The sequence below is a fragment of the Terrapene carolina genome, unplaced genomic scaffold, assembly GCF_002925995.2.
Source record: "Terrapene carolina triunguis isolate 2854851 unplaced genomic scaffold, T_m_triunguis-2.0 Scaffold454, whole genome shotgun sequence".
Taxonomy (NCBI): Eukaryota; Metazoa; Chordata; order Testudines; family Emydidae; genus Terrapene; species Terrapene triunguis.
Window position 1 is genome coordinate 1,508,810 of NW_020664805.1, and position 25,144 is coordinate 1,533,953.

The 25,144-nt window shown below is 56.1% G+C and overlaps 1 protein-coding gene across 1 annotated transcript in view; it reads left to right on the forward strand.

Moving 5' to 3' along the window:
* The first annotated feature begins 18,069 nt into the window (after positions 1-18,069).
* Positions 18,070-25,144, forward strand: part of LIMK1 (LIM domain kinase 1) — a 39,564-nt gene continuing 32,489 nt past the window's right edge. The window contains exons 1-2 of the mRNA XM_026658525.1: positions 18,070-18,140; positions 21,041-21,137. Of these exons, the coding sequence (XP_026514310.1) occupies positions 18,083-18,140; positions 21,041-21,137 (155 nt within the window). The 5' untranslated portion in view covers positions 18,070-18,082. The remainder of the gene's footprint in view (positions 18,141-21,040; positions 21,138-25,144) is intronic.

Here is a 25,144-nt window from a genome sequence, read left to right on the forward strand (position 1 = left end):
AGGAAGAAGCTGCCAGAGACGAGCACAGCAGAAATGGGAGCAGCGGCTCCTCCTGGGGCTTCAGCCTCTAGGATCCCCCAGACCCGGCTCCCCACTTCCCAGAACCCTGGGCCACCATCTCCTCATGCTGCCTCCTCCAGCCCTGCTGCAGCCTTGGCAAGGACATACATGGGTCACGTGACAATGTGAAGGGGGGGACCCCTCAGGACACAACGTATGTGTAAAGCAAGAGCCCACAGAGGAGGAAATAGGGAACGTAACGCATGCAACCTGGGCCCTGTCCCCAGGAAAATTCTGGGTGCACCCTGGCCTCATTGTGCATCGTGTGCCAGGAACCTTCTTAGGCACATGTGCTGCCCGCGACAGCATCTCCACGTACAGACAGCACGGCCCGGAGCACGGAGGGCGCCGTGGCCTGGAGCTGAACTTCCCCGGCCCAGAACTCCTTGGAGGGGCTGGCGAATGCACGCTGGACGTGGGGGCTGCTGGTGTTACCAGACTGCCCTGTGGGGGCTGAGCCCAGGGAGGTCTCAGCACTACGCAGGGATGGAGTGGTTCTCTCTTTGTGGGGGTGACTCAGCAGGGGCTGCCCTTACCCAGGAGCCAGCATGGTGCTGGGGGAGCTGAGCTCCTGGGAGTGCCACCCTTGGGATGAAACCCTGAGTGCCTGGGCCTGGTAGCTCATTGGGCATGATGCAGGAGCCAGAAGCACCAGCACTACCCAGGGGTGGGAGTGGGGCTGGTTCTGCGCATTGTGGAGATAAACTAGGGCAGGGGTTCTCACAACAAATTTTTTGGTGGCCTCAGAGTCAGGGGCGGCTCCAGGCACCAGCGTAGCAAGCGCGTGCCTGGGGCGGCAAGCCATGGGGGGTGGCGTGCCAGTCGCTGTGAGGGCGGCAGTCAGGCAGCCTTCAGCGGTATGCCTGCGGGAGGTCCGCTGGTCCCGCGGTTTCGGCGGCAATTCGACAGCGGGTACACCGAAGCCGCGGGACCGGTGGACCTCCCGCAGGCATGCCATTGAAGGCTGCCTGACTGCCGTGCTTGGGGCGGCAAAATACATAGAGCCGCCCCTGCTCAGAGTGCGGCCACAAACACTTGATGGTAGCCGCTCTGACAGTTTTTCCTAAAATACTTAATTAACTTTTGCAGATGCAATAATACTAATAATGCACAGTTCTCGCTATTCTTTGCACTTTCTTGTCTTTTTTGCTCTTGCTTTTTTGGTTGCGGTTTTTTTTTTTTTTTTTCTGGCTAGTAAGTTTGCTGTGAAAAGTGATATTAACATACAAGTATCACTTTTCACAGCAGGAGACTTCCTCAGCCCCCGCAAGCCCAGGGACAAAGTAAGCCCTGGATGGGGAGGTGGCTAGGGAGACAGCGGGGGCCAGGAGCAGTAGGAGGGCAGAGGCTGGGGACGGCACCTGCTGCTGCACGGCTGAGGCCCGAGCCCAAAGCCCAACAGCAGGATTACAGGGCTGAACCCGCAGCTCTGCAGCTAGAGCCTGGGGCCTGAGCCTGAAGGCCTGCGGCTGGGGGATGGACCCTGTCACCACTCCGCAGAAGCCTGGGGCCAGAGGCAATGGGGCGGGGGAGTGGGGGGTGAGCCCAGGGCCAGAGCCTGCTGCTGCATGGCCGGGGGATGGAGCCGAAAGCCCCACAGCCAGAGCCTGGGCCCTGTCACCCAGGGCTGGAGCCCAACTCCACCACCCCCGGGAAGGTGGGGAACTCACTGGCTCTCGACTTCTCCGTTTGTCTCTCCAGAGGGGGCAGGGCCCAACCCCCGCTGGCAGCCCTGGGGGAGGGGCTGCTACTTTGTCCTCCCCCCCCCATCACCGCCCAGGAGGCTGTAGCCACAAGAAACACCTGCCCCCACCTGAGAAACGCTGAACTAGGGGATTGTGTCTGTGGGCAGAGCTCATTGCCTGCACCAGGTGAGCCTTGCATCCCTCCACCCCTCGCCAGGCTCCCTGGGGACTCCTCTGCCATCCGCTCTGTTTCAGGGACCCCCTGCAACTCCCCGTCTCCCCCATACCAGGCCTCTGTGTCCCCATCCGTGCCATGGCTCCCCCATTGCCCTGCTTACCAGTGGCTCCTGTGGCTCTCCTTTTTCTCCCCCCTCCACAGTAGCTTTCTTACCCCACCCCTGCTGGGAAGGGAGGGGCCGATGGCTGGCACCCCTCTATCGCTCACTCCCCCACGGCACAGGCTTTGGGGAGACAGAACACTGGGAGTGAGGGAGGAATGAAACCTCCTTTGCTCTTTTCTGCCACCGCCCCACAGCTGTCAGGCGGAGCTCAGCAGGGAGAACAGGGAGCAGCAGTTTAAGGCTTTTCTGCTTTTCCAGTTTTCACCAAAATCATGCAAGTTCTGCCCGTTGATGTGTAAAATATTTTCCAAAATGGCAGACTGGATCGGCTGGGGTGTTACTGTCCTGGATCCCCAGTGTCTGGGCTGTTAAACAGTCCCTTGGAGGAGACCATCAGTGTGCCAGCCCCTCATGTGGCCCCACTGTTCCTTAAGGGCAGGCCCCATAGTCTCAGCGTCTCTGAGATTGAGCCTTCGGGCTCCAGCCCCCCTGCTTCATGCTGGGAGCTCTGCCCAGCGAATCCCATGGCCATAGACTCCTGGTGAGAGACTGCCGCGCTCTGCAGGGACTAGCGCTCCGCAGCAAGTGTTCACAGGAGCCCTCAGGCCAGGCAGTGTCTGCAAAGCAGTCGGGAGCTGGAGTCCCAAGCTTAGCCTGGAGAAATGACGCTTAAAGCATCCTCCAGCTGGCCAAGCCGGAGCAGGCCACAGCCAAGCGGGAGCAGCTCCATCTTAGGCTCTGTCCCTCTCTGAGTAGCCCAGGTGGGAGCAGCCAGCTTCTCCACACGCCCACTCTTGGTGGAATCTCTGCGCAGCTTCCCTGCTGAGAGATGGCAGGGAGGGAAGCCTCCTTCCCCCGGTGGCTGGTTGCTGGGTGTGAATGTTCTGGGATGCTGATACGGAGTCGCTTTCAGCAGGTTCCAGCCAGCTGCTTAGCGGCCCATCCATTGCGCCCCAGACTTCGAGGTGACCCCCAAACCTCGCGTCTCCTGCGCCGGCCCAAAGCAAACTTAACCCTTCTCCCCCCCGCTCCCTCCGGGGAGGTGGTGGGAGGTGCTCAGTTTGAGGGGGGTGGGGGCTCCGTCATCTGGGGAGGGAGCGGGCCAGGTCTAGTTTGTGCGGGCGTGGGCGCACCTTCGTCTGGGGATGGATGTGGTACTGGTCCCATTCCAGTTTGTATTTATCTTCATGGCACAACACCAAGTCCCTGGTGAAAAGCCTCTCCATGGAGCCCCTCCCCATATCTCCTGTGTCAAGGGGTCCTTTACAATCACAGATAAGAATGGGTTTAAGGACAACCCTTGGTGCAGACCTACCCGCACAGCGAATGACTCTCTGGAGCCACCGTTGCTTCTCCCTACTGTTGTGCTGCCCCGTTTCACCATCTTTAGCGCGGTCTGAGTCTCCATTGTGGTGACAGGTTTTGAGAGGCTGTTGCTTGAGCCTACTTCCCTCACCAGCTTCTTCGCAGTCTCTTCACTGAGCATTTTCTCATAAAATCGCTGCTACCTCCTAGTGATTTCACCGTCTTCCGCAAGCAGTCTTCCCTTTTCATCTCCTCTGTGCTTCTTTGCCTAACCTTGGCTAATGCATGTATTCCTTCCCCCCTTCCTTTGTTAGTAGTCCTGCATAAAAAATGTTAAATGCTTGACCTCTAGCTTCCAGACCCGCCCTTTCACCTTTTTTTCCCCAACACTCATCACTTTCCACCAGTCTGACTTTTTGCCATCGCTTAAGCCTGCCTGTCCTTCTTCTTCCCTTCCTCCTGCCCATTGTTGGACACCACATCTTCTTGCCATGACATTTCCCTCCTTTCCTTTGGACAGAGGCAGCTTGTGCTCGTCCCGTAAGCTGTTTGGATATTTTCCCCCAAACCTCCTCGGTATCATTGTGGTCATTGGCCAACCTCCGGAGAACCTCATCCTTAGATCTTCCACTAACTTCGCTATCTGCGAACCTCCACCGCTCCGTCCTTTGTTCCACAGCTTGTTTCTTGCCCTCCCTAGACTTTTCACCCGGACATTCATTACAAGCTGTCTGCGTTGCTCCACAATCTGCTGTCCTGGTATCACTCATGCTTTTTAGAGCTCTTCCTCTTGTCAGGAAGCTGTTGAGCTGGGATGTGTTGGCACCCCCTGGTGTGTAATTAAGAGCTTCTCCCTCTTTACAAAGTCTGTATTGGCAAGACTCAGGCCATGGGCTCTGGCTAACTCTAAGATCTCTTCACCAGCTTCACTTCCTGTTCCAAAGCCTCATCCTTCGTGACCATCGTCGGAGCCCTCACTGTGTTCTGCCACACGTCCGTGGAGGTCGTCTCTGATAACCAAGCACTCAGCCTGTGGTAAGGCACTTAGCACGTGGTCCAGCCAGGGCCGGCTCCAGGCACCAGCTTAACAAGCAGATGCTTGGGGCGGCCAAGGGAGAGGGGCGGCACCTGCGGCAATTCGGGGGCGGCAGGTCCCTCGCTCCCTCTAGGAGCGAAGGACCTGCTGCTGAACTGCCGCCGCCAATCGCGGCTTTTTTTTTTTTTTTTTTGCTTGGGGCGGCAGAAATGCTGGAGCCGGCCCTGGATCCAGCGCTCTCTGGAATTCTCCTCAATTGTATGACCAACCTGCTGCATGTAGCCGCATCTAACATTCAATATCTGTTCTCTGCTCAATGCTATTCTAACTGTCCTCAGCTGGTTACTCTTCCTTTGGACGGCCACGACACTATTCTGGCATATTTCTGCTATGATTATTCCTACTCCGTTCGTCCTTGCTACTGAGCCCTGCTACATTAAGACCCAGACTCAGATGCAGAAACTCAGCAACCACAGCTGGTTGGGAATTTTGGTGAGAGAGAGCCTCACCTCAGAGCAGCCAATAACCCAGTGGTCAAGGCCTTCACATCGGAAGTAGCAGACCCACGTTCAACTCCCTGATTGGTTTCATTGCAACGTAGAACAGGAAATTTTTTCAAAATCTCCAAAATTTCCCCAGGAAAATCTTTTCCCACCCAGCTGTCGTAGCAATTGAAACCGTGCAGTGATGGCTCCACATTCTGCCACAACAGCTCAGGCCTCCTTCAAAGGCTGCTTTGAGACACACTTTTTCTTCAGTACTGTGGAGCAGAGACCCCTCCGGAAAGAGGCACAAGCATTTCTGATTAGGCCAAGGAATCCAGAGGTGCCTGCGTCCACATGGCCAACCCAGACTCATGGACCACGAGGTTCTCGGGAGGGCTAATAACTCAGGGACTGCTATGCCAGCCTCTCAGCACCCTAGGGAGAGATCGTTCCTGAATTTAGCAGAGGCAGGGCCGGATGAACTTTTGTGGGTCCCAGCATCTGGACCATGGCCCTGCCTCCCTCGCACTCAGAGCCGGCTCTGGCTTTTTTGCCGCCCCAAGCCAAAAAAAACAAAACAAAACAAAAATCCTGCGGCGCCGCTGGAGCCAGGGTGCGGGGGGACTCCCTGCGCTGGTGCCCCAGCTAGCGGGGGGGAGGGAGCGGTGGGAGAGAGAGAAGGGGGCGGCCAGGGCTTCAGCGGGGCGCTGCCATGCGGCCCCAACCGCCGCGCCGCCTGCCGGGAGGGCTCCGTGCCGCTCCGGTCAGCTGGGAGGGAAGGATGCGGGCTGCCCTGCCGGGCTTGCTGCAGGGCGCTCCCCTCCTCTGTGCCGCCGCCCCCTACAGGGCGGCCGGAGCGGAACAAAAAAAAACAAACCAAAAAAAGCGGCCGTGCTGCCCTAGGACTGGGCCGAATGCCACCTCCTACAATCTGCCGCCCCAAGCACGAGCTTGCTCGGCTGGTGCCTGGAGCCGGCCCTGCTCGCACTCCATCCTGAGGTCCCACCCCCGCTCGGCCTCTTTCCCTGGAGACCCCGCCTGCCGCTTACATGCGGGGAGGGGACAGAGAGGAGGGAGCAATGGGTGGGAGGGAGGGGGCAGAGAGGAGCAAGCAGTGGGCGGGGTCTTGAGGGGAACAGGCTGAGTGGAGACGGGGCCTCGGGCAGAGTGCAGGTGGAGTGGGGGGCCGTGGCTATGGTCTGGGCGCCGGGGCCCCTTCTGAGTGTGGGCCCGGCGCCATTGTAAACCCTGCAGTGAGATGAGGCAAAACATCTGAAAGCCAGGGGCAGGTTGAAGAGGGGAGCCCAGACCTCCTGCACCAGGACAAAGCTCCCTGCAGAGCTGAGAAGACCTGGGTAATCCCAGCTCCCCATGGCAGAGAGCTGCTGCACCAGAGAGTAGTGCTGGTGCAGAGCGTCTGAGGATGAGCCATGCGGCCTTGGCCTCTACCTGCGAAGAGCACGTGCCCCTGTGGCTATTTGGAGGGTCTGTCTGTACAATTTATGAATTCTGGCTAATACTATGAAGTTGTTATTAGGAAGTGGAAAGCCCCTGCAGCTGTATATTCACTAGGGCTGTCAATTAACTCACCCGATTAACTACCAAAAATTAATCGCGATTAAAAAAAAGTAAAAAAATGATTAATCGCAGTTTTAATCGCACTGTTAAACAATAGCATACCAATTGAAATTTATTAAATATTTTTGGATGTTTTTCTACTTTTTCAAATATATTGATTTCAATTACAACACAGTATACAAAGTTGACAGTGCTCACTTTATATTATTATTTTTGATTACAAATATTTGCACTGTAAACTGGCAAATAAAATAAATAATATTTTTCAGTTCACCTCATACAAGTATTGTAGTGCAACCTCTTTCTCATATAAGTGCAACTTACAAATGTAGATTTTTTGGTTATGTAATTGCATTTAAAAACAAAGCAATGTAAAACTTTAGCACCTACAAGTCCACTCAGTCCTACTTCTTGTTCAGCCAATCGCTAAGACAAACAAGTTTGTTTACATTTGCAAGAGCTAATGCTGCCCGCTTCTTGTTCACAATGTCACCTGAAAGTGAGAATAGGCATTCGCATGGCACTTTTGTAGCCGTCATTGCAAGGTATTTGTATGCCAGTTATGCTAAACATTTGTATGCCTCTTCATGCTTCGGCCACCATTCCAGAGGACATGCGTCCATGCTGATGATGCTCGTTAAAAAAATAATGCGTTAATTAAATTTGTGGCTGAATTTTATGTCCCCTGCTCTGTTTTACCCACATTCTGCCATATATTTCATGTTATAGCAGTCTCGGATGATGACCCAGCACATGTTGTTCATTTTAAGAACACTTTCACTGCAGATTTGACCAAACACAAAGCAGGTACCAATGTGAGATTTCTAAACAGAGATACAGCACTCGACCCAAGGTTTAAGAATCTGAAGTGCCGTCCAAAATCTGAGAGGGACGAGGTGTGGAGCATGCTTTCAGAAGTCTTAAAAGAGCAACACTCCAATGTGGAAGCTACAGAACCCGAACCACCAAAAAAGAAAATCAACCTTCTGCTGGTGGCCTCTGACTCAGATGATGAAAATGAACATGCGTCGGTCCACTCTGTTTTGGATCATTATCGAGCAGAACCCATCATCAGCATGGACACGTCCTCTGGAATGGTGGTTGAAGCATGAAGGGACATGTGAATCTTTAGCACATCTGGCATGTAAATATCTTGAGACGCCGGCTACAACAGTGCCATGGGAACGCCTGTTCTCACTTTCAGGTGACATAAGAACATAAGAACGGCCATACTGGGTCAGACCACAGGTCCATCCAGCCCAGTATCCTGTCTACCAACTGTGGCCAATGCCAGGTGCCCCAGAGGGAGTGAACCTAACAGGTAATGATCAAGTGATCTCTCTCCTGCCATCCATCTCCACCCTCTGACAAACAGAGGCTAGGGACACCATTCCTTACCCATCCTGGAGTTACACCAGGGCCTTCCAGTTTCATGCTTCCCGTAGGTCGGGTGTGCTTGATGGCACTTGCAGGCTGCATGTGGGAAGGTTTATGCGGCCCGTGCCCTTTTGCCACCCCAATACTCCTGGGGTTTAAACTCGGATTGGGTCTTTTCCCAAAGCTCCAGTTTGGAGGGCTGCAATTCGGGCTCTCTTGGTTGAGAGCCCCCATCTTGACCTTGGGACCCCTCTGAACAGGTGTCTCTGTCGCCCACAGCTCGGCATCAGCCCCTTTCATTTGATGCTGCCACGTCGGAGGAGAGTGATCAGTATACACAGTAAAGCGCCGCCCAAATAGATACGGCTGCAGCTTTCTAAGGGCCTGCACCATGGCCAGGCATTTCTTCTCCGAGGCCGCATAGTTCTGCTCCCGGGGCAGTAGCTTCTTGCTCAGGTACCCGATGGGGTGTCTCCCCCCCCTCAGCATCGGCTTGCATCAGCACCGTGCCCAGCCCTGCGTCTGAGGCGTTGGTAAACTCTGCAAAAGGCTTGGCAAAGTCTGGGCTTACCAGATTCACCGGGCCCTGGATTAGAGCCTCCTTCAGTGCACAGAGAGCCCTCTGGCACTGCTAGGTCCAGACCACCTCATCTGGCTTACCCTTCTTGCATAGCTCAGGGATGGGGGCAGCTAGGGGGCTAATGTGGGGTACAAACCTCCGGTAGCACCCCGCCATCCTGATAAAGGCCTGGACTTGTTTCTTGGTCTGGGGAATGGGTCAATCTCTGATCATCTCCACTTTGCACTATTCGGCTTTTACCGTCAGTCCTGCCTCCTTGAGGCAGCCCAGCCCCCTTTTCACCTGGGACACATGTTCCTCCCCGGGCTGGCTAAAGACACACATGTCATCGATGTACGCCAGGGCCAAGTTCTCCATCCCCCTCAGCTTGTCTAGAATCTCACCAGGCCTAGGCATGGGGTAGGCATCAGACACTGTGATGGCTTTAAGCTTCCGATAGTCCCCACAGAACCAGATCATCCCATCTTCCTCGGGTGAGGCCCGTGGGCTGTTGAACAGCTGGATCACATCTAAAGCCAGCATGTCCTTGACCTCTCTCTCCAGGGTCTGGGCTGCTTTCCCAGTGACTCTGAACAGGGAACACCTGATTGGGAGATTGGCTCCCACCTCAGGGAAGAGATCCACCAGGGGGTCTTCCCCCTTCTCCTCCCAATCCTCCCCTTCCAGGTCCGGGGGTCCCCTCACTCTCCTCCCATACAGCAGCTCGAAAGGGAAGAATGCTGTGCATTCCTGGGGCACCACCAGCTGTCTCTCAATTTCCCACAGTTTTACTTCCCCTTGGGGAGCCCATTCCCAGTACAGGAATCCCTTCTCCCACAGGACTCTGTCCCTGCAGCCTTCCCCAAGGGGGTTTGCAGCGCTGTGGCCAGCAAGTTCCCTCAGCTTCTCCAAGGAGGGATCCTTCTGCGCATAGGCAGCGAGTTAGATTCCTTTGTGGTGCCCGGGCTCCAGCAATATCCAGGGCCGGGGGCCCTGCTCCACCAATATTTGGAGCTGGGTCTCTCCCCATCCCGCCAAAGCGGAGGGCGCCTCTCCTGTGCCTGCTTGTACTGCCGGTGTAGCACATTCCTACGGTATCCACACTACACCGGCTCCCGGCATCAACTGCTATCTGCTGCCCCCAGGGTCCTAGTGCCCCCCATCCCCTAATGGCAAGGCAGGCTGCCCTTACCCTGCCCTTCTGCCCTAGCCCTGAGCCTCTCCAATGCCCCAAACCCCTCAGCCCCAGCCCTTATCCCCCCGCACCCTAATCCTCTGCCCCAGCCCTGAGCCCCCTCCTGCATCATGAACCCCTCATCCTCAGCCCCAAGCCTCATCCCCCCGCACCCTAATCCTCTGCTCCATCCCTGAGCCCCCTCCTGCATCATGAACCCCTCAGCCCCAGCCAGAGCCCTCATCCCCCTGCACCCTAATCCTCTGCCCCAGCCCTGAGCCTCCTCCCACATCCCAAAATCCTCATCCTCAGCCCCACATCCCTCACCCCTGCACCCCCTCCTATCCCCAAACTCCCTCCCAGAGTCTGCACCCCTCACCCCCTCCTACGCTCCCACCCCAAGCCCAGAGCCTGCACCCAAACTCTGTTCCAGAGCCTGCACCCCTCACCCCCTCCTGCACACCCATCCCCTGCCCCAATCCGGAGCCTGCACCCAGCACCCAAACTCCATCCCAGAGCCTGCACCCTAATCCCCAGCCCAGGACCTGCACCCCAGACCTCCTCCCCCCACCCAAACTCCCTCCCAGAGCCTTAGGCAGGTGGGGGGTGGAGTTTGGGGGGGCGGAGTTGGGGCAGCAGCTTCTGGGCCCCACCAAAATTTCTACAAACCTGCCACCCCTGCTTCTGCGGCTCGGTCTGGAATTCAGCTGCTGGGGAAGGGAGTGGGACCTGTTCCCTCTCGCTGGCTGGGTCTGGGGTCACACACCCCCTGAGCCCGGTCCCTGGTAGCCCCTTCCCTGCCGTGGAATCACTTCCCAGCAGCACGTCTGGACCAGGCAAACCTGGTTGGCAGCTGACCTGCCCTGCCTGTGTGTCCCCCCACTCAGCTGGGGTCTCAGCTCCCACCATGCTCAGCACTGTCCTTGTTGTCCCAGTGGGGGCAGGCAGCGAGCTCGCTGCTCTCCTCATAGCATCAGAGCCAGCCTGAGCCCCCTCTCCAGTGTGCAGGGGGGCGGGGAGCATCTCTGCGACCCACTTAGCCCCAGGGGTCTGGTTACAGGCAGGCAGGTATCCTGAGCCCAGCAGCTCCTCCCCACTGCCAGCCAGGTCATTTGCATTTTCACTGACCATTTCCATCTTAGCCAATTGGTTCCCTGGATTCAAATTCAAATCCTCGGCCATTACAGGAGCAGGGCCTGGATCCTGTCCTACAAAGACACAGTCACCCCCTGTCACGGAGTGGTGGGGGACACAAGACCCTGCACCCCCGGCTTCCTGCGATTCACCATGACTCTCAGCCAGCCAGTAAAGCAGAAGGTTTATTTAGACAACAGGAACACAGTCCAAGACAGGTCTTTCAGGCACAGACAACAGGATCCCCCCCAATTAGGTGCATCTTGGGGTCCCAGGGCACCACAGCCCCTTGGGGGGTCAGAGCCCCATCTGCCTCCCAGCCATTCCACCAGTCAGCTCTGAAACTCCCCCTCCAGTGACCCCTCCCACAGCCTTTGTTCAGTTTCCCGGGCAAAGATGTCACCTGGCCTCTAACCCCTTCCTGGGTTCTCCCTCAGGGCCAGTCCCCATCCCCCCATGCAGACCATCCTAGCCACACTTCCCTGCCTTCCCAGCCAACACTCCCCACTCAGCATTCAAAGACCACATTAAGAACAGTCCCAGTTCGTCACACCCCCCAACAGGACCTCTTCTCCCCTTCTCCCCCTCCCTCCCAGGAGGGAACCCCTCATCCTCAGCCCCAATCCTCATCCCCCCGCACCCTAATCCTCTGCCCCAGCCCTGAGCCCCCTCCTGCATCATGAACCCCTCAGCCCCAGCCAGAGCCCTCATCCCCCCGCAGCACCCTAATCCTCTGCCCCAGCCCTGAACCCCCTCCCACATCTGGGAGGGAGGGGGACCAGCGGCGCGCGAAACGGCCGCTCGGGATCTCCCCCTCCCTCCCAGGTTTGAGAGCCTGGGAGGGAGGGCGAGTAGCGGCACGCGAATCAGCTGTTTCGCGCGCCGTGGCAGCAGCAGCGGAGGTGAGCTAGGGCGGCCGGGGCACATTTTTAGGGGCGGCATTCTGGCGCCGGCCATGCCGCCCCTAAAAATGTGCCGCCCCAAGCACCAGCTTGTTTTGCTGGTGCCTAGAGCCGGCCCTGTCTGCCAGGTATGGCTGAGGTTAGTTTAAATAAGGTATGTTACACACGGTGCCCACCTAGTGGCTGACCAGTATAATACAGTTACAGTATAATACAAGTGTCAGAGGGGTAGCCGTGTTAGTCTGGATCTGTAAAAAGCAACAGAGAGTCCTGTGGCACCTTTAAGACTAACAGATGTATTGGAGCATAAGCTTTCGTGGGTGAATACCCACTTGGTCAGATGCATCTGTTAGTCTTAAAGGTGCCACAGTATAATACAGTTCCATTCCAGCCAGCTGCTGTGTGAGCCCCCAAACATGGAGCCAGCCATGCCCATGGTTCCCATGCACCCCAAAGCAGCAGCCTGTGTGCACTCTGTGCCGTATGCTCCCCCTGCAGCTGGAGAAGAAGGGAAAGTAGAGGAAAGGCTGGAAACCTGTCAGGGGCAAGGACCATTCCACATACACACATGCATGGACCAGTTACCGGGGTGGCAAAGCTAAAGAGAAGGGCAACAAATTTGGGTCGGAGACTTCTCTGTGAAAGGTGGCTGGGAGATTGCTGCTTCAAAAGGGTTAAAACAAACAGCCAAATAAAGAATAAAACAATTAAATTATAAGATTAACAGAATTCATCCAAATCACTGGAAAAAATATGTTGCTCCAGGAGTAAATTATTGAGCACGGTGAGGAGGGAATTGGTCAAACTTCTCGCCACAGGAGAAATGCCAACCCTCCCGCGTGATGTCTGGTGGTATAATTAAACCTATGCTGAATAAAGTAATGTGCAGACAGTCAGAAGAGTGGGGGCATGGCATGTGATAACGCCAACCCATCTATTCCTGAAACAGCTCCTGTAGGAGCCTGCTGAGGAACTGAAAATGCTGTTCCATCACCATCAGAGTAGGATAAAAGCATCTGTAATCCTTGGACAGCTGTAACTTTATGGCGAATACAGAGGCATTAAAGTCTAAAGAAAGCAACTCAGCTCTGGAAGGAAATATTATCCTTCTGCCAGGCTTTGGGTAAGGCTGGAAGATTTCTATACCCAACCCAGGAATTTGTGCTTAGGGCACTAGCCTGGGACCCACAGATCTAGAGTTTAGTCCTGAGTCTGCTACAGACTCCTTGGACGACCTTTCACAAGCCACCTAGGCCAGATTCACTGATTTTGGGTGCCCAGCTTGATACACCAAGGTGCTGGGCAGCTAATATTTGAGACACCCCAAAATTAATGGCCCTGTTGGAAAATTTGTGGCTAAATTGTCCATAATCTCTCTGTGCTTCAGTTCCCTATCTGCAGAATGGGGATAATACTTCTTCCAACCTCACCAGGGTTCTGGGAGGAGGAAGTCATGAATGTGTGAAGGGCACTCAGATGGGGGCCATACAAGATAGTGGAGAGTCAGGGATACACTGGCAAGGGTGTTACCAGATTTGCCTGTTACTTTGGGGTACGCTCATTTATTAGGGTTACTCTTCTGGGGAGTGGGTCTGTAATGTCAATGTACTGCTTGGTGTCAAGTATCATAGGGGTAGCCGTGTTAGTCTGAATCTGTAAAAAGCAACAGAGGGTCCTGTGGCACCTTTAAGACTAACAGAAGTATTGGAGCATAAGCTTTCGTGAGTGAATGCCCACTTCATCAGACGCAAGGCATTCACCCACGAAAGCTTATGCTCTAATACTTCTGTTAATCTTAAAGGTGCCACAGGACCCTCTGTTGCAATGTACTGCTTGTGTCACTTGTGTTCTTATACAGAGCTCTACTTCTGCAAGTTCCCTCCCAATGGAACTATCCTGCAGGACCTAGGTTCCCCAGGGCTGGTTCTTCCAGCCCCAGAACCAGACGAACACACACATACACATGAACAGAGCGTGCCTGAGAGGACCGGGTTAATCAGCACTCCCAAGCTGACCCCTTAGATGTCCGTGGACTCAGTAGGCTGGGTCGAGCTGCACCTCCAAGCTGCCACCCTCAGATGTCATGGGCACTGCACTGGCATAGAGTACGCCTGAGCAGGCTGGGTCGAGCAGCACTTTCAATCTGCCACCCTCATATGTCCCAGGTTCAGCACATCCCTTTCCCCACGTTCATGTTACAATTGTTCTGGTCGTGACCCACTTGATGAGCAAACCCCACAGGGTTTTTGGGCGCTGCAGGGATCTTTAGCTTAGGTACGAAGAGCATTGCTGCAGAGCGAATGAGGAAGCCAAAAAACACCCACGAGGGGGGTGGGGGGGAGGGAGAGAGAGAGAGAAGCAATCAGCTTAACCATGAATGTTATTTATTGCCAGGTAATAACCATAGGGGAGCCGAACAAACAAAACAGTTATAATATTAAATCTAACTTAAATTTGATTATAAAAGTCAGGTTTAGAAAACTATAACTGATCCCACAAGTCAGGGTCAGAAGGCTATACCTAGAGAGAGAGAGAGCTGGGTTCTCACCACTCCGTGAAGCTTGTATCAACCGAGGGTCCCAGGTGGTGGTAGTAGCTGAGGGTCCGGAGTGCTGGAGACAGGCAGAGCCCCCACGATCAGTCAGGAGAAGATGAAGTCCCAATGGAACTGATGCAGATTTTGGATCCAGGCATCAGAGCACTTGAGCATGGGTAGGGGTTTTTGTAGGGAAAGAACAATGGTTCAAGGGAGAACACTAGATTTGTGTATGGGTGAACTGATGGCTCAAGGGAGTATACCAGAGTTGTTTTGTTCAGGCTAGACAATAGGAACTGCTCATTCCTGGCTATGGGCGGTGTTCCTTCCAGGGAGCTCACAATGCAATTAGGCAGCTTCACTATTTTGGATACCAATAAAGGGTTTATTACTAGAATTGGTCCGATAACTACTGAGCTGGGTGTGTGCAAGCGTGGGTTCATTAACATCTGGAGCAGAGATCCCCCAGCATGCAGTGCTTCCCTGCCTTTCTGGTCCCAGAGTTCCGTGCGGTTCTTGCCTTGGAATCTCTGTTCTTCATTCTAAAACAACAAGGAGTCTGGTGCATAGCCTATGCATCCGAAGAAGTGAGGTTTTTACCCACGAAAGCTTATGCCCAAATAAATCTGTTAGTCTTTAAGGTGCCACCAAACTCCTTGTTGTTTTTGTAGATACAGACTAACACGGCTATCCCCTGATACTTGTTCTTCATTCTGTATGCTAATGGAGATGCCTCCTTGTCCCATCTTCAATGCAAATGAGGCTGGGGGGTTTCCTTAATCCTGTCACCCTTGTCCAGAGGGGGTTAGCTGTGTCTCCCACGGCCTTTTCAGCAAGTCTTTCTTCTGATCGGTTTTGGTTCAAGCAGAGGGGAGAACATCTTTCGTGAGTCAGACAGGCTGAATACTGCGCCCTGGTTCCCCAAGAACACAGAGCTGCTAGGTAACAAGTGACCCACTGTACTGTAGGTTCCCATCCCTGCTGAGCTCTTTGCAAACTCCCTGGGCCTTGCAGGAGTTCCGTTACACCACAACCACATTCCTACAAATATCCTGTGCTCCCTTAGCACCTGAGCTGCAGGGCTTGCTATGTGTTTTACTGTGACTCTACCTGACCTGTGAGCATGCCCAGTGCAGCCCTCTGCCAAACCCAATGCTGAGAGCGAGTGAGCTGTTCAAATGCTGGCCATCTGCAGCCTCTGCCCCGAGCGTTCAAAAGGGTGCTGCACCCACAATCCAAAGAGCTCAGCGTGTTGGGGGTTGGGCTCCTTTGAAGTCATTAAATCAAACTCGGGTGTCTGAAGATACGCTCTAGCTCAACCAGAAGTTATTGGGCTACATATAAAATGATGGGGTCTAAATTAGCTGTTACCCGTCAAGAAATAGATCTTGGAGTCACTGTGGATATTCTCTGAAAACAGCCACTCAAAGTGCAGCGGCAGTCAAAAAAGCTAACAGAATGTTGGGAATAATTAAGAAAAAGGGATTAATAATAAGACAGAAAATATCATGTTGCCTCTAAATCAATCCATGGTACACCCACACCTTGAATATTGTGTGCAGATGTGATCGCCCCATCTCAAAAAAGATACATTGGAATTGAAAAAGTTACAGAAAAGGGCAACAAAAATGATTAGGGGTATGGAACGGCTTCCATATGAGGAGAGATTAATAAGACTGGGACTTTTCAGTTTGGAGAAGAAATTACTAAGGGGGGATATGATAGAGATCTATAAAATCATGGCTGGTGTGGAGAAAGTAAATAAGGAAGTGTTATTTACTCCTTCTCTTAACACAAGAACTAGGGGTCAGCAAATGAAATTAACAGGCAGCAGGTTTAAAAGAAACAAAAGGAAGTATTTCTTCATACAACGCACAGTCAACCTGTGGAACTTTGCCAGAGGATGTTGTGAAGACCAAGACTATAACAGGGTTCAAAAAAGAACTAGATAAATTCAGGGAGCATAGGTCCATCAATGGCTATTCGCCAGGATGGACAGGGATGGTGTCCCTAGCCTCTGTTTGCCAGAAGCTGGCAATGGGCAACAGGGGAGGGATCACCCAATAATTGTCCTGTTCTGTTCTTTCCCTCTGAAGCACCTGGCATTGGCCACTGTTGGAAAACAGGATACTGGGCTAGATGGACCTTCGGTCTGACCCAGTATGGCTGTTCTTATGGATATAGGAATTCCTGCATGAAATTCTATGGCCTGCATTACAGCAAAAGGGAGGGTCATAAAGAGAGAACGGATGGTCCAGTGGTTAAGCCAGTGACCAAGGCCTGAACAGCAACCTGTGATCAATTCCCTACCCTGCTACCAACTCCCTGTGTGATCCGAGGCCATCACTTAAGTTTTCTGTCCCTCAGCTCCCCATGAGATGACAAGTTTGCTTGATGAAGGAATAGTGTCCACATAATATACTTAGACTTCTTCAGACATTTCACTTGGTACCACATGACGTGAATAAAAAACTAGAACAATATAAAATTAACACGGCACACATTAAATGGATTAAAAACTGTCTCAAAATGTAACTGTAAATGGGGAATTGTCATTGAGCGGGTGTGATTCCAGTGTGGTTCCATAGGGATCAGTTGTTGGCTCTATATTATTTAACATTTTTATCAATGACCTGGAAGAGAACATAAAATCATCGCTGATAAACTTTGCAGATGACACAAAAATTGTGGGAGTTGTAAATAACAAAGAGGACAGGTCACTGATACAGAGTGATCTCGATCACATGGTAAGCTGGGTGCATTTGAATATGGCTCTGGTCAAGTGTAGGTAGTCTCTTGGTCTATCCAAGGCCGTGATCAAGTGTCTTGATGTTTTTGGTCTTTTGGCCTCGAGATGAAAACCTTGCCTTTGTTTCTGGGACCTTGAAGTGAAAAAATTCTCTAAGTTATATCTCTAGGAGCAAAGAATGACGGACATACCGTCGGGGTGGGCTCCAGCCTGGGAAGCAGAGACTCTGAAAAGGACTTGGGAGTCATGGTGGATAATCTGCTGAACATGAGCGCTCAGTGCTGCGCTGTGGCCTAAAGGGCTAATGCGATGTTTGGATGTTTAAACAGGAATCACAAGTAGGAGCAGAGAGAGGATTTCACCTCTGTATTTGATACTGCTGGAATCCACGGGAGTCCAGTTCTGGTGTCCACAGGTCAAAAAGAATGTTGATAAATGGAGCGGGTTCAGGGAAGAGCCATGAGAATGATTAAAAGATTAGTGAGAGACTCAAGCAGCTTGATCTATTTAACATAAGGGGCGACTTGATTACAGTCTGTGAGCACCTACATGGGGAACCAATATTTAATAATGGGCTCTTCAATCTAGCAGAGAAAGGTGTAACCCGATCCAAATTCAGACTGGAAAGGAGGGGTAAATGTGTACCTGGGAGGGTAATCAACCACTGGAACAACTCACCAAGGGTCACGCAGTCAGTGACAATGGGGGGACCCAGCCCCACAGTAGCCGGCCCTGCTGCTGTAGCTGTGGGTCCCGGGGTCTATCTGTTACTGGACCAACTTCTGACAAGCCTTCCAGCCGCACAGAGCCCCTCCTCGAGGGGGATCCCTGCTCAGTGTCACTGCGGCTGGGAGCGCCAGGAGCTGGGCCGGGCTGTCTAAGGGTTCATGGGAGGGAGGCGGGTGCACTGGGATTCACAGGACTCTGCCCGGCCTGGCTCGCTCCTGCCCACCTCCCCCGCCTGCAGGGCTGGGGGCGCGGCGGCGGCTCTCGCTCCTGCTTTCCCAGGGATGCTGTGCGGTCGGCCAGCCCCTGTTCTCCCGCTGAGCATCCATCGCAGCCCTGCCCCTTTCGCTGCCTGCGAGCCAGACGCGCCCCGAGCCGGAGCAGGCGGCGGAGCCCGGCGCCGCGGGTCGTGCCCAGGGCCAGCCGGCGGCGTGGATGAGGTTGATGCTCCTCTGCTGCACCTGGAGGGACGAGCCTATGGGAGAGGACGAAGGTTCGTACCTGGGCTGGGGCCACTGCGCTGCCTCTGCAGATGCGGGAGCCCCGGCTGCCGGGAGCCTCCTCTCATCCCCACGCCCGGGCTCCTCTCCCAGCCCGGCCGGGGGCTGCCGGCGCGCCCAGCGCTCCCCCGCAGGGAGGAAGCCTGGGCCAGCGCTTGGCGCAGGGGCTCCCGGGAGCCCGAACTCCTGGGTCCCGTTCGCAGCCCGCAGGGGCTCGCTGTGACCTTGAGCGAATCGCTTCCCCTGGTGCAGTGGGTGTGGACGGGCGGGCAGCCCAGGCTCTGACACGTCGCTGGGCAGGTGCAGAGGGGGCTCCCACTGACGCGACTTGGTGTACCGTGCCCCCGCTCCCGGCCAGGCGGGCCCTTTGTCATACAGGGGAGGCCTCCGGCCTCCTGCCCCACTGCAGGCAGGCAGCCCTCCGGGGGCGGCTGGTGGCCAGCTCTTAGCCCTGGGCTAGAGGGCGAAGAGTCAGCAGCCCATGGCCACGAGGAGCCCCTCAGCCCTGCTCCCTTCTGGCCAGGGCCCCAGAAGCTGCTCCCTCAGTCCTGCAGTGAGGCGCTCACCCTTGATCTCTCCCTGGCTTGGGGTTCCCATCCTCCAGCACAGGGGCTAGTAACCCTGGCGCCTGAGCCCTCCCCCATGCCAGGGGGCACATGCTGGGCAGGAGCTTTCTACATCCCCGCTTCTATTCTCAGGGGCATCAGTGGCCTTTCTCTGGCCCTCTGGGGGTCACCAAAACCCTCCCATCAAAGGTCCCTTGCTCCCAACTCCCAGCTAGGCTGACCAGACAGCAACTGTGAAAAATTGAGACGGGGGTGGGGGGTAATAGGCACCTATATAACACAAAGCCCTAAATATCAGGACTGTCCCTATAAAATCGGGGCATCTGGTCACCCTACTCCCAGCCCCTTGTGATGCCGTTTGCCAGCTGTTCCCTGGCTGCTGGGGGTTCATCATTTCAGTGCGTGGCCTGTCACAGCCCCTTGGCTCCTTTCCCCCTGTGAGCTGGGGGCCTGGCTCCCAAAGCAGGAAGGGAGCAGACCCTGGCCTGGCCTAGATGATCCTGGTGGTTAACGGCTCCCTCTTGTCCTGGCTGCCCTGCCTCCCACACCAGCGCATGGCCCCTCTCCATGCAGCCTATCACCTTACTGCCACCCGCAGCTCCGCTTTCAAGCCATTCTGCTTCCACCCCCCGCGGAGCCGGGCTCCCTACGCCCTTCCAGGACTCAGTCCTGTGGGCCTCCACTGCCCCCACGCCGGGGCCCTCTCTCCTGACAGCTGGGGAGCGGTTCCTGGCTCACCATGGGCAGCGGGCCCCCCTGCGCCCACTAACACCCTGCATACTCAGCCTGCTGACCTGCCCCCCATCTTCTTGTTACCCCACATCTCCTCCCTCCCTCCCTCCTTCTCCCCCCTCCATACCTCGTCCTTTACCCCCTTATCTGGTCCTCCCCTCCCCCACATTCCTCGCTGCCCAGGTCCTCCTTTCATCCTCCTCACCCCCCATGCCTCATCCTATCCTCACCTCCTCCTTCCCTCCCCCTCATGCACTTTGCTCTTCCCCTCCACAGCGAGTCACCTGCCTCACAGCATCTTCCTCACAACCTTCCCTCACCCCTCAGGGCTAGCAGGGCCCCCACCCCCACCTTCCCCAAACCAGCGGCCTCCACTGCTTTCTCCCCTGAGCTCTGGACTTGCTCTTCCTGCCCCTGCACCTGCCAGTCAGAGGAGACCGAGCAGCAGTCGTGGGGACGCAAGGCAGTGCTGGCACCGCCAGGGAGCCCACCGCTCCCCAGGGCCCCAAGCTGGCCCAGGCCACAGTCCTGACCCCTGCCAGACACCACGCGCCCAGTGCCTTTCACCCTGCCCCCGCCTGAGCCCCGATGTGACTCTGTCCCAGCCCTGCTCTGCCCTGCCAGCACAGGCCATGGGCACTGGAGGGGGCAGCTCTGGCTGTGGCTGGTGTGGGGCCCCAGCCCCTGTTCTAGAAACCAGCAGGGGATCAATAAGTACAGGCAAGGTGAGTGGGGAGCACAGAGCAGCGACTGGGAGAGCACGGCCATGCCTGGCTTGTGCTGCGCCTCCCCCGGGCCAGAGGCCAGGCTTGGTCAGGGTCAATGTGGGTCCCAGTGGGGGATGGGGGGTCAGAGCCTGTGTGGGTCTAGGGGATGGGGATCAGAGTCCATGCAGGTCCCAGTGGGGGGAGGGGTCAGGGTCACTGCAGTTCCAGTGTGGGAGGGGAGTCAGGGTCAGTAGGTGTTGCAGTGACAGGATGGTGGGGTGTGTGGCGGGGTTGAGTGTCAGTGCGAGTCCATGTGATGGGGGGAGGAGGCTCAGAGTTACTGTGGGTCCTGGTGTTGGGCAGGTGGGAGTGGGGGAGGGTCAGTGCAGGCCCTGTGAGGAAGGGGATGGGTCCCGGTGGTGGGCGGGCTGGGGGCTCTCAGGTGTGACGGGGGATGTGCCCGGCCTAGTTGTTCCTGCTCTGTAGCAGTTTTGGTGCTCCTGGCACAGGGGCCTGTGGGTCTAATTGTGTGCCCGTTTCCAGTGCCATTCCACCAAGGCTCGCCGTATCCTGCATAGCCTGCCAGGCAGTCGCTACGTCACATTCCCCTTTCATTGATTGGGGAAACTGAGGCACCGAGCAGGGCGGGGATGTTCTATGTCCCCCCAAGTCAGGAGTCCTGCTGCCCTGTCCTGTCCCTTTACCACCAGCTCCCACTGCTACGCATGTCTCTCTCCGTAGTTGCCTCAATGCAGGCAGGTGAAATTAGGTGCTGGGCTTCCACGGGAGAAGGGCCCTCAGGGCTCCCCGAGCCAGACTGGCTCTGCCGGGGCTGGCTGTGCCCTCGCATGGGGGTGCGACAGCCTGTGCCTCTTCTGTGCCCTGCAGGAAGCGACCTGCCTGTATGTGCGAGCTGTGGCCACAGTATCTACGATGGGCAATACCTCCAGGCCCTGAACGCTGACTGGCATGCTGACTGCTTCAGGTAGGAGCCACGCGGGGCAGGCATGGAGCTCTCTGGCCTGCGCTCCCCAGCGCTGGGCCTGCCATGCCTGGCCAAGGCTAAAAGTCTAAGGACAGACACTGGTGTCACCTCCCGGTCAAGGTAGCCGCATGTGTGTACACACACACACACACACACACACAATGTCCCGCACAGATACACACACACACACAGTCCATGTCCTGCACAGATACACACACACACACACACACACACATCCTGCACAGACACACACACAGTGTCCTGCACAGATACACATACACACACAGAGTCCATGTCCTGCACAGATACACACACACACACACAATGTCCTGCACAGATATACAAACACACACACCTGCAATGCCCCTCTGGCACACAACTCCCTGGGTCCTTAGCCCTGGTCCCAGCCAGCCATTAGACTTGGGGTGGGGCATTCCCAGGATGGGCTGCAGTTCTCCCCACAGCCCTGCAGAGCCAGGCTGGGGATGGAGCTTTGGGGCCCTAGCAGCCTGTGACCCTTGCAGTCTGCTTTGGTTTCTTGCTTGCTTCCCTGGGCTCCTCTCTCCCCTCAGCACCTGCTTTGCAGGCTTCTTCCCAGCCCTCAGCACTGGCCATGTCACCCAGACTGCCCTGTGGCCTAGCCACAGGTGGGAGCCCTGTGCACTGAGCGGGGCTTGAAGCCTCTCCAGCACTCAGTCAGAGAGGGCTGCCCTCCGAGCCAGGTGCCCCAGACATGCCAGGTTTTCGGACAGGCCAGCCGGGGTGAAGGGGTGAAGGGGCATTTGCTGCTGCAGCTGGATCCCAGCTGGGGTGAAGCGGCCTAGCAGCCTGAGATGGCCCAGGACCCCATTGTGCTAGGTGCTGTACAAATGCAGAACAAGCTGACCCCTTGGCCTGTCCCTGGGGCACAGTGGTGTCATTCAGAAGTCTGTCTGGGAGCGACCCAGATTCTGTGGGACGTTGGGCTGCTCTCTGCACTCCACAGCCCCATGCGCTACTGCAACTGGGCAGCCATTAATAGCAGCAGCAGCTGGAGAGCATGTGAACGGGGCCATCTGCTCCTCATTAGCCTGTGTGCCTGCTAAGCCTGAGCCACGGAGGGGAGGGGTGGATTGTGCATCACATCCTGTGCGCTGGAGTCCCCAGAGTGGGGGGCAGTCTGCTAGGCTTACTGGGGCCAGGACAGAGCCAAGCCCCCTCTGCCCAGGCAAGGGGGTCGGCAGGTGTTTCTTCTTCAGTCTGATGGGGGGCATGGGAGGGGGCAGGTGGTTGGGGGTGGAAGTCATGATGGTGCCCTCCTCGTGCTGGCACTGTGATGGTGCCCCCTGTGAGCAGGCTTAGACAGCACAGTGGTTAATGCTGGCAGCTGCACTGGAGCGTTGTTGACAGCAGCGCAGCCAGCCACTGAATCGCTGCTAGCACCAGTGCACGTGCAGCACAGCAGGGCTCTTTGGAGCTGGGAAAGCCCAGTTCCCTAGGAGTGCACACACTGGGACCTGCCCCAGGGCTCTCTGCACTTGGCAGGTGTGCACTTGTGCATCTGCATGCCAGAGGGTGTGCATGCGTCTGCAGGGATGCGCGAATGGGGTTGGGTGCACTGGCAGGGACACCGTGAGTTTGTGGGCGGGGGTGAGCTGTGATGCTGGAAGGCAGGGCATGTGCATGCACAGTGCTGTTGCAAATGGGAGCAGAGATGTGGGAGGGCGTGTATGGGTGGCAACAGGGCCATGTCCATTTGGACAGTGAAGCTGCACACGTCAGTGCTGATGTTATGCATGGAACAGTGGGGGTGCCAGTGGGTTGGCTGGTGTTGTGTTTGCAGGAGTGTGCCAGCAGTGCCATTGCACAGCCCGAGAGAGGGGAGGCCTGTGAATCCTCATGAGGAGCCAGCCCAGGGGAGGCGCAGCAATGGCCGATGCAGGGCAGGCTGCTGGCTGTCACTGAGGAAGCGCCGTCCCTGTGTGATTACAACTCTGGTTTCCTTTCCTCCTCAGGCTGCTGGCTGTGGTCTGGGGGTGGGGGGAAGTGAGAGCAAGTGTCTCTCCCTGAGTCACTGAGGCCAGAGCTGTGGGGAGCAGGCTGGGGAGGAGGGGATGATGTCATGGGTTCCTGGTCCCTCCTCCCCCTCTCACTTAATGCTTCCAGCTCTTTGAAGTGTCTGTAGGAATTAGAAGCCACAGAAGTGTGTGCAGGGCCTCCCTGGCCAGCTGGGGGAGGCGCCCCCACGGTTGAGTGCAGGGCCCCACCATCCCAGCAGGGGCAGTGAGTGCCGCTCACTGAGGCGCGGGCCGCACGGCCCCGGACTCATTCTGGTTCGGAGGATGCTGACTGCTGTGCTCAAGAAGAGCCGCTTCCTGAGTGCTGGAGCCAAGTAAGTGTGTGGGGCTGCTCTGGCTCGCACCTGAGCCTCTGCCGTGGCTAGGGGCACCGCATCACCATGGGCTTGGGGACACGGTGTGGGATGGTTTGCGATGGAGTCCAGACAGCACCCTGGGGTCCCAGCCCAAGACATGGATAGAGGGAAGGAGGCAATCCCAAGGAAAAGGAGTGTGCCTGGAGACATACTGCCAAGGAAATAGAAACCGTGGCAGGAAATGTCCCCTTCCGCCCCCCCTTCCCTCCCCCCAGCCCTCTAGCCTATGCAGCTACCCCCCCACATATCTCTCCTCACACAGCCTGCTCACTGCTTCTCCTGCACTCGCCCAGTTAGCAGGCAGCTGAGGCCAGACCAGCTGTGGGAGGTGGAGGAGCTGAGCAGGGTGGGGGTGATGGTGAGATTCTGATAACCTTCTGGGGGCTGCGGCTGGAGCTGGAATTTTCCTCCCCCAGGCTGGAGGGAATTGACTTTCGGTGACTAGAGGAACCTTCTGTGCGTTGCAGCATTTGGTACCTTGTTATGCACTTGGTAAAAAGTCTGGCTGCTTTTTGTGTGAAATATCCCCCCCCACCTCTACCCAGCACCGAGGAACTGAAAACCCCTCTGCTCCAAAGTTGGCAGCTTTACCAGCCATCTGGGTGTGTGTGTCGTTATCCCCTTTATCAGATGGGGAACCTGAGACACCATGAGAGGAAGTGATTTATATGGGTGGGGGGGATGCTGGGGTCTGTTGGATTGAGCAAGGGTTGGGGAGTCAGGTGAGTGAGCTGGATTCTTACTCTGGATCTGACTTGGGCCAAGTGGACACTGCACCCTGCCAGTGGGAGTGCCAGGGTAGATCAAAGGCAGGTGGGTTTGCCTGCTCTGAGCAGGGCTAGCGGACATGCCCTGGGCGTTCACCATCGCTGCTCCCTCCGGCAGAGCTGCACAGGGGCTAGAGCAAAGGTCTTTGCACCTCCCTCTCCTGCAAGGCTGAGAGAGCCCACGCAGCATGGCGAGAGGGTGCCATGTTCAGCGACCCAGCCACTGCACCCCTCCCAGGATCACGGATCAACCCCAAAGGTCCATCTCTTCCTATGGAACTTCCTGCAGCCTAGCAAGTGGGGTTCTCCTATTTAGATCAGTACAATGTGCGTGTGCACTGGTGCTATATGTCTGAGCGCACACGTGTGCAGCTGTCTGTGCATGCACAAGTGTGTGAGCGCACAAGCCCCAGTCAGGAGCCTGTCAGGGTCCGTGGTCCTAGCCAGGGTGCAGGGGGAACACTGGGCACCCAGAACGCTGCTGCACCAGGTCCACCTGTGCAGGGCGCCCGGCTGCACACCCTCCTGGCAGGCCCAGGGCCAGGAAGGGTGGCGAGAGCGTGGCTCACCCGCAGGGTGCTACAGGGTTGGGTGAGAGCAGGGGCGCTCCCACACCAGCACTGCGAAGGTTAACGCAGCTGGGTTGCGCCCGGACGCGCGTCCTCATTGGTCAGCGCCCTCCCGGGAGAGTTTGACTCAAGCAATCGGAGGGCAGATTCCCTGCCGGGGTGACGTAATGGGGCTGCCAGGGAATGACATCATCGCGATTGACATGCGACCCACGTGCTGCCAAGCGGGGAGAAAGGGGGAGGAGGCAGGAGGGGGCT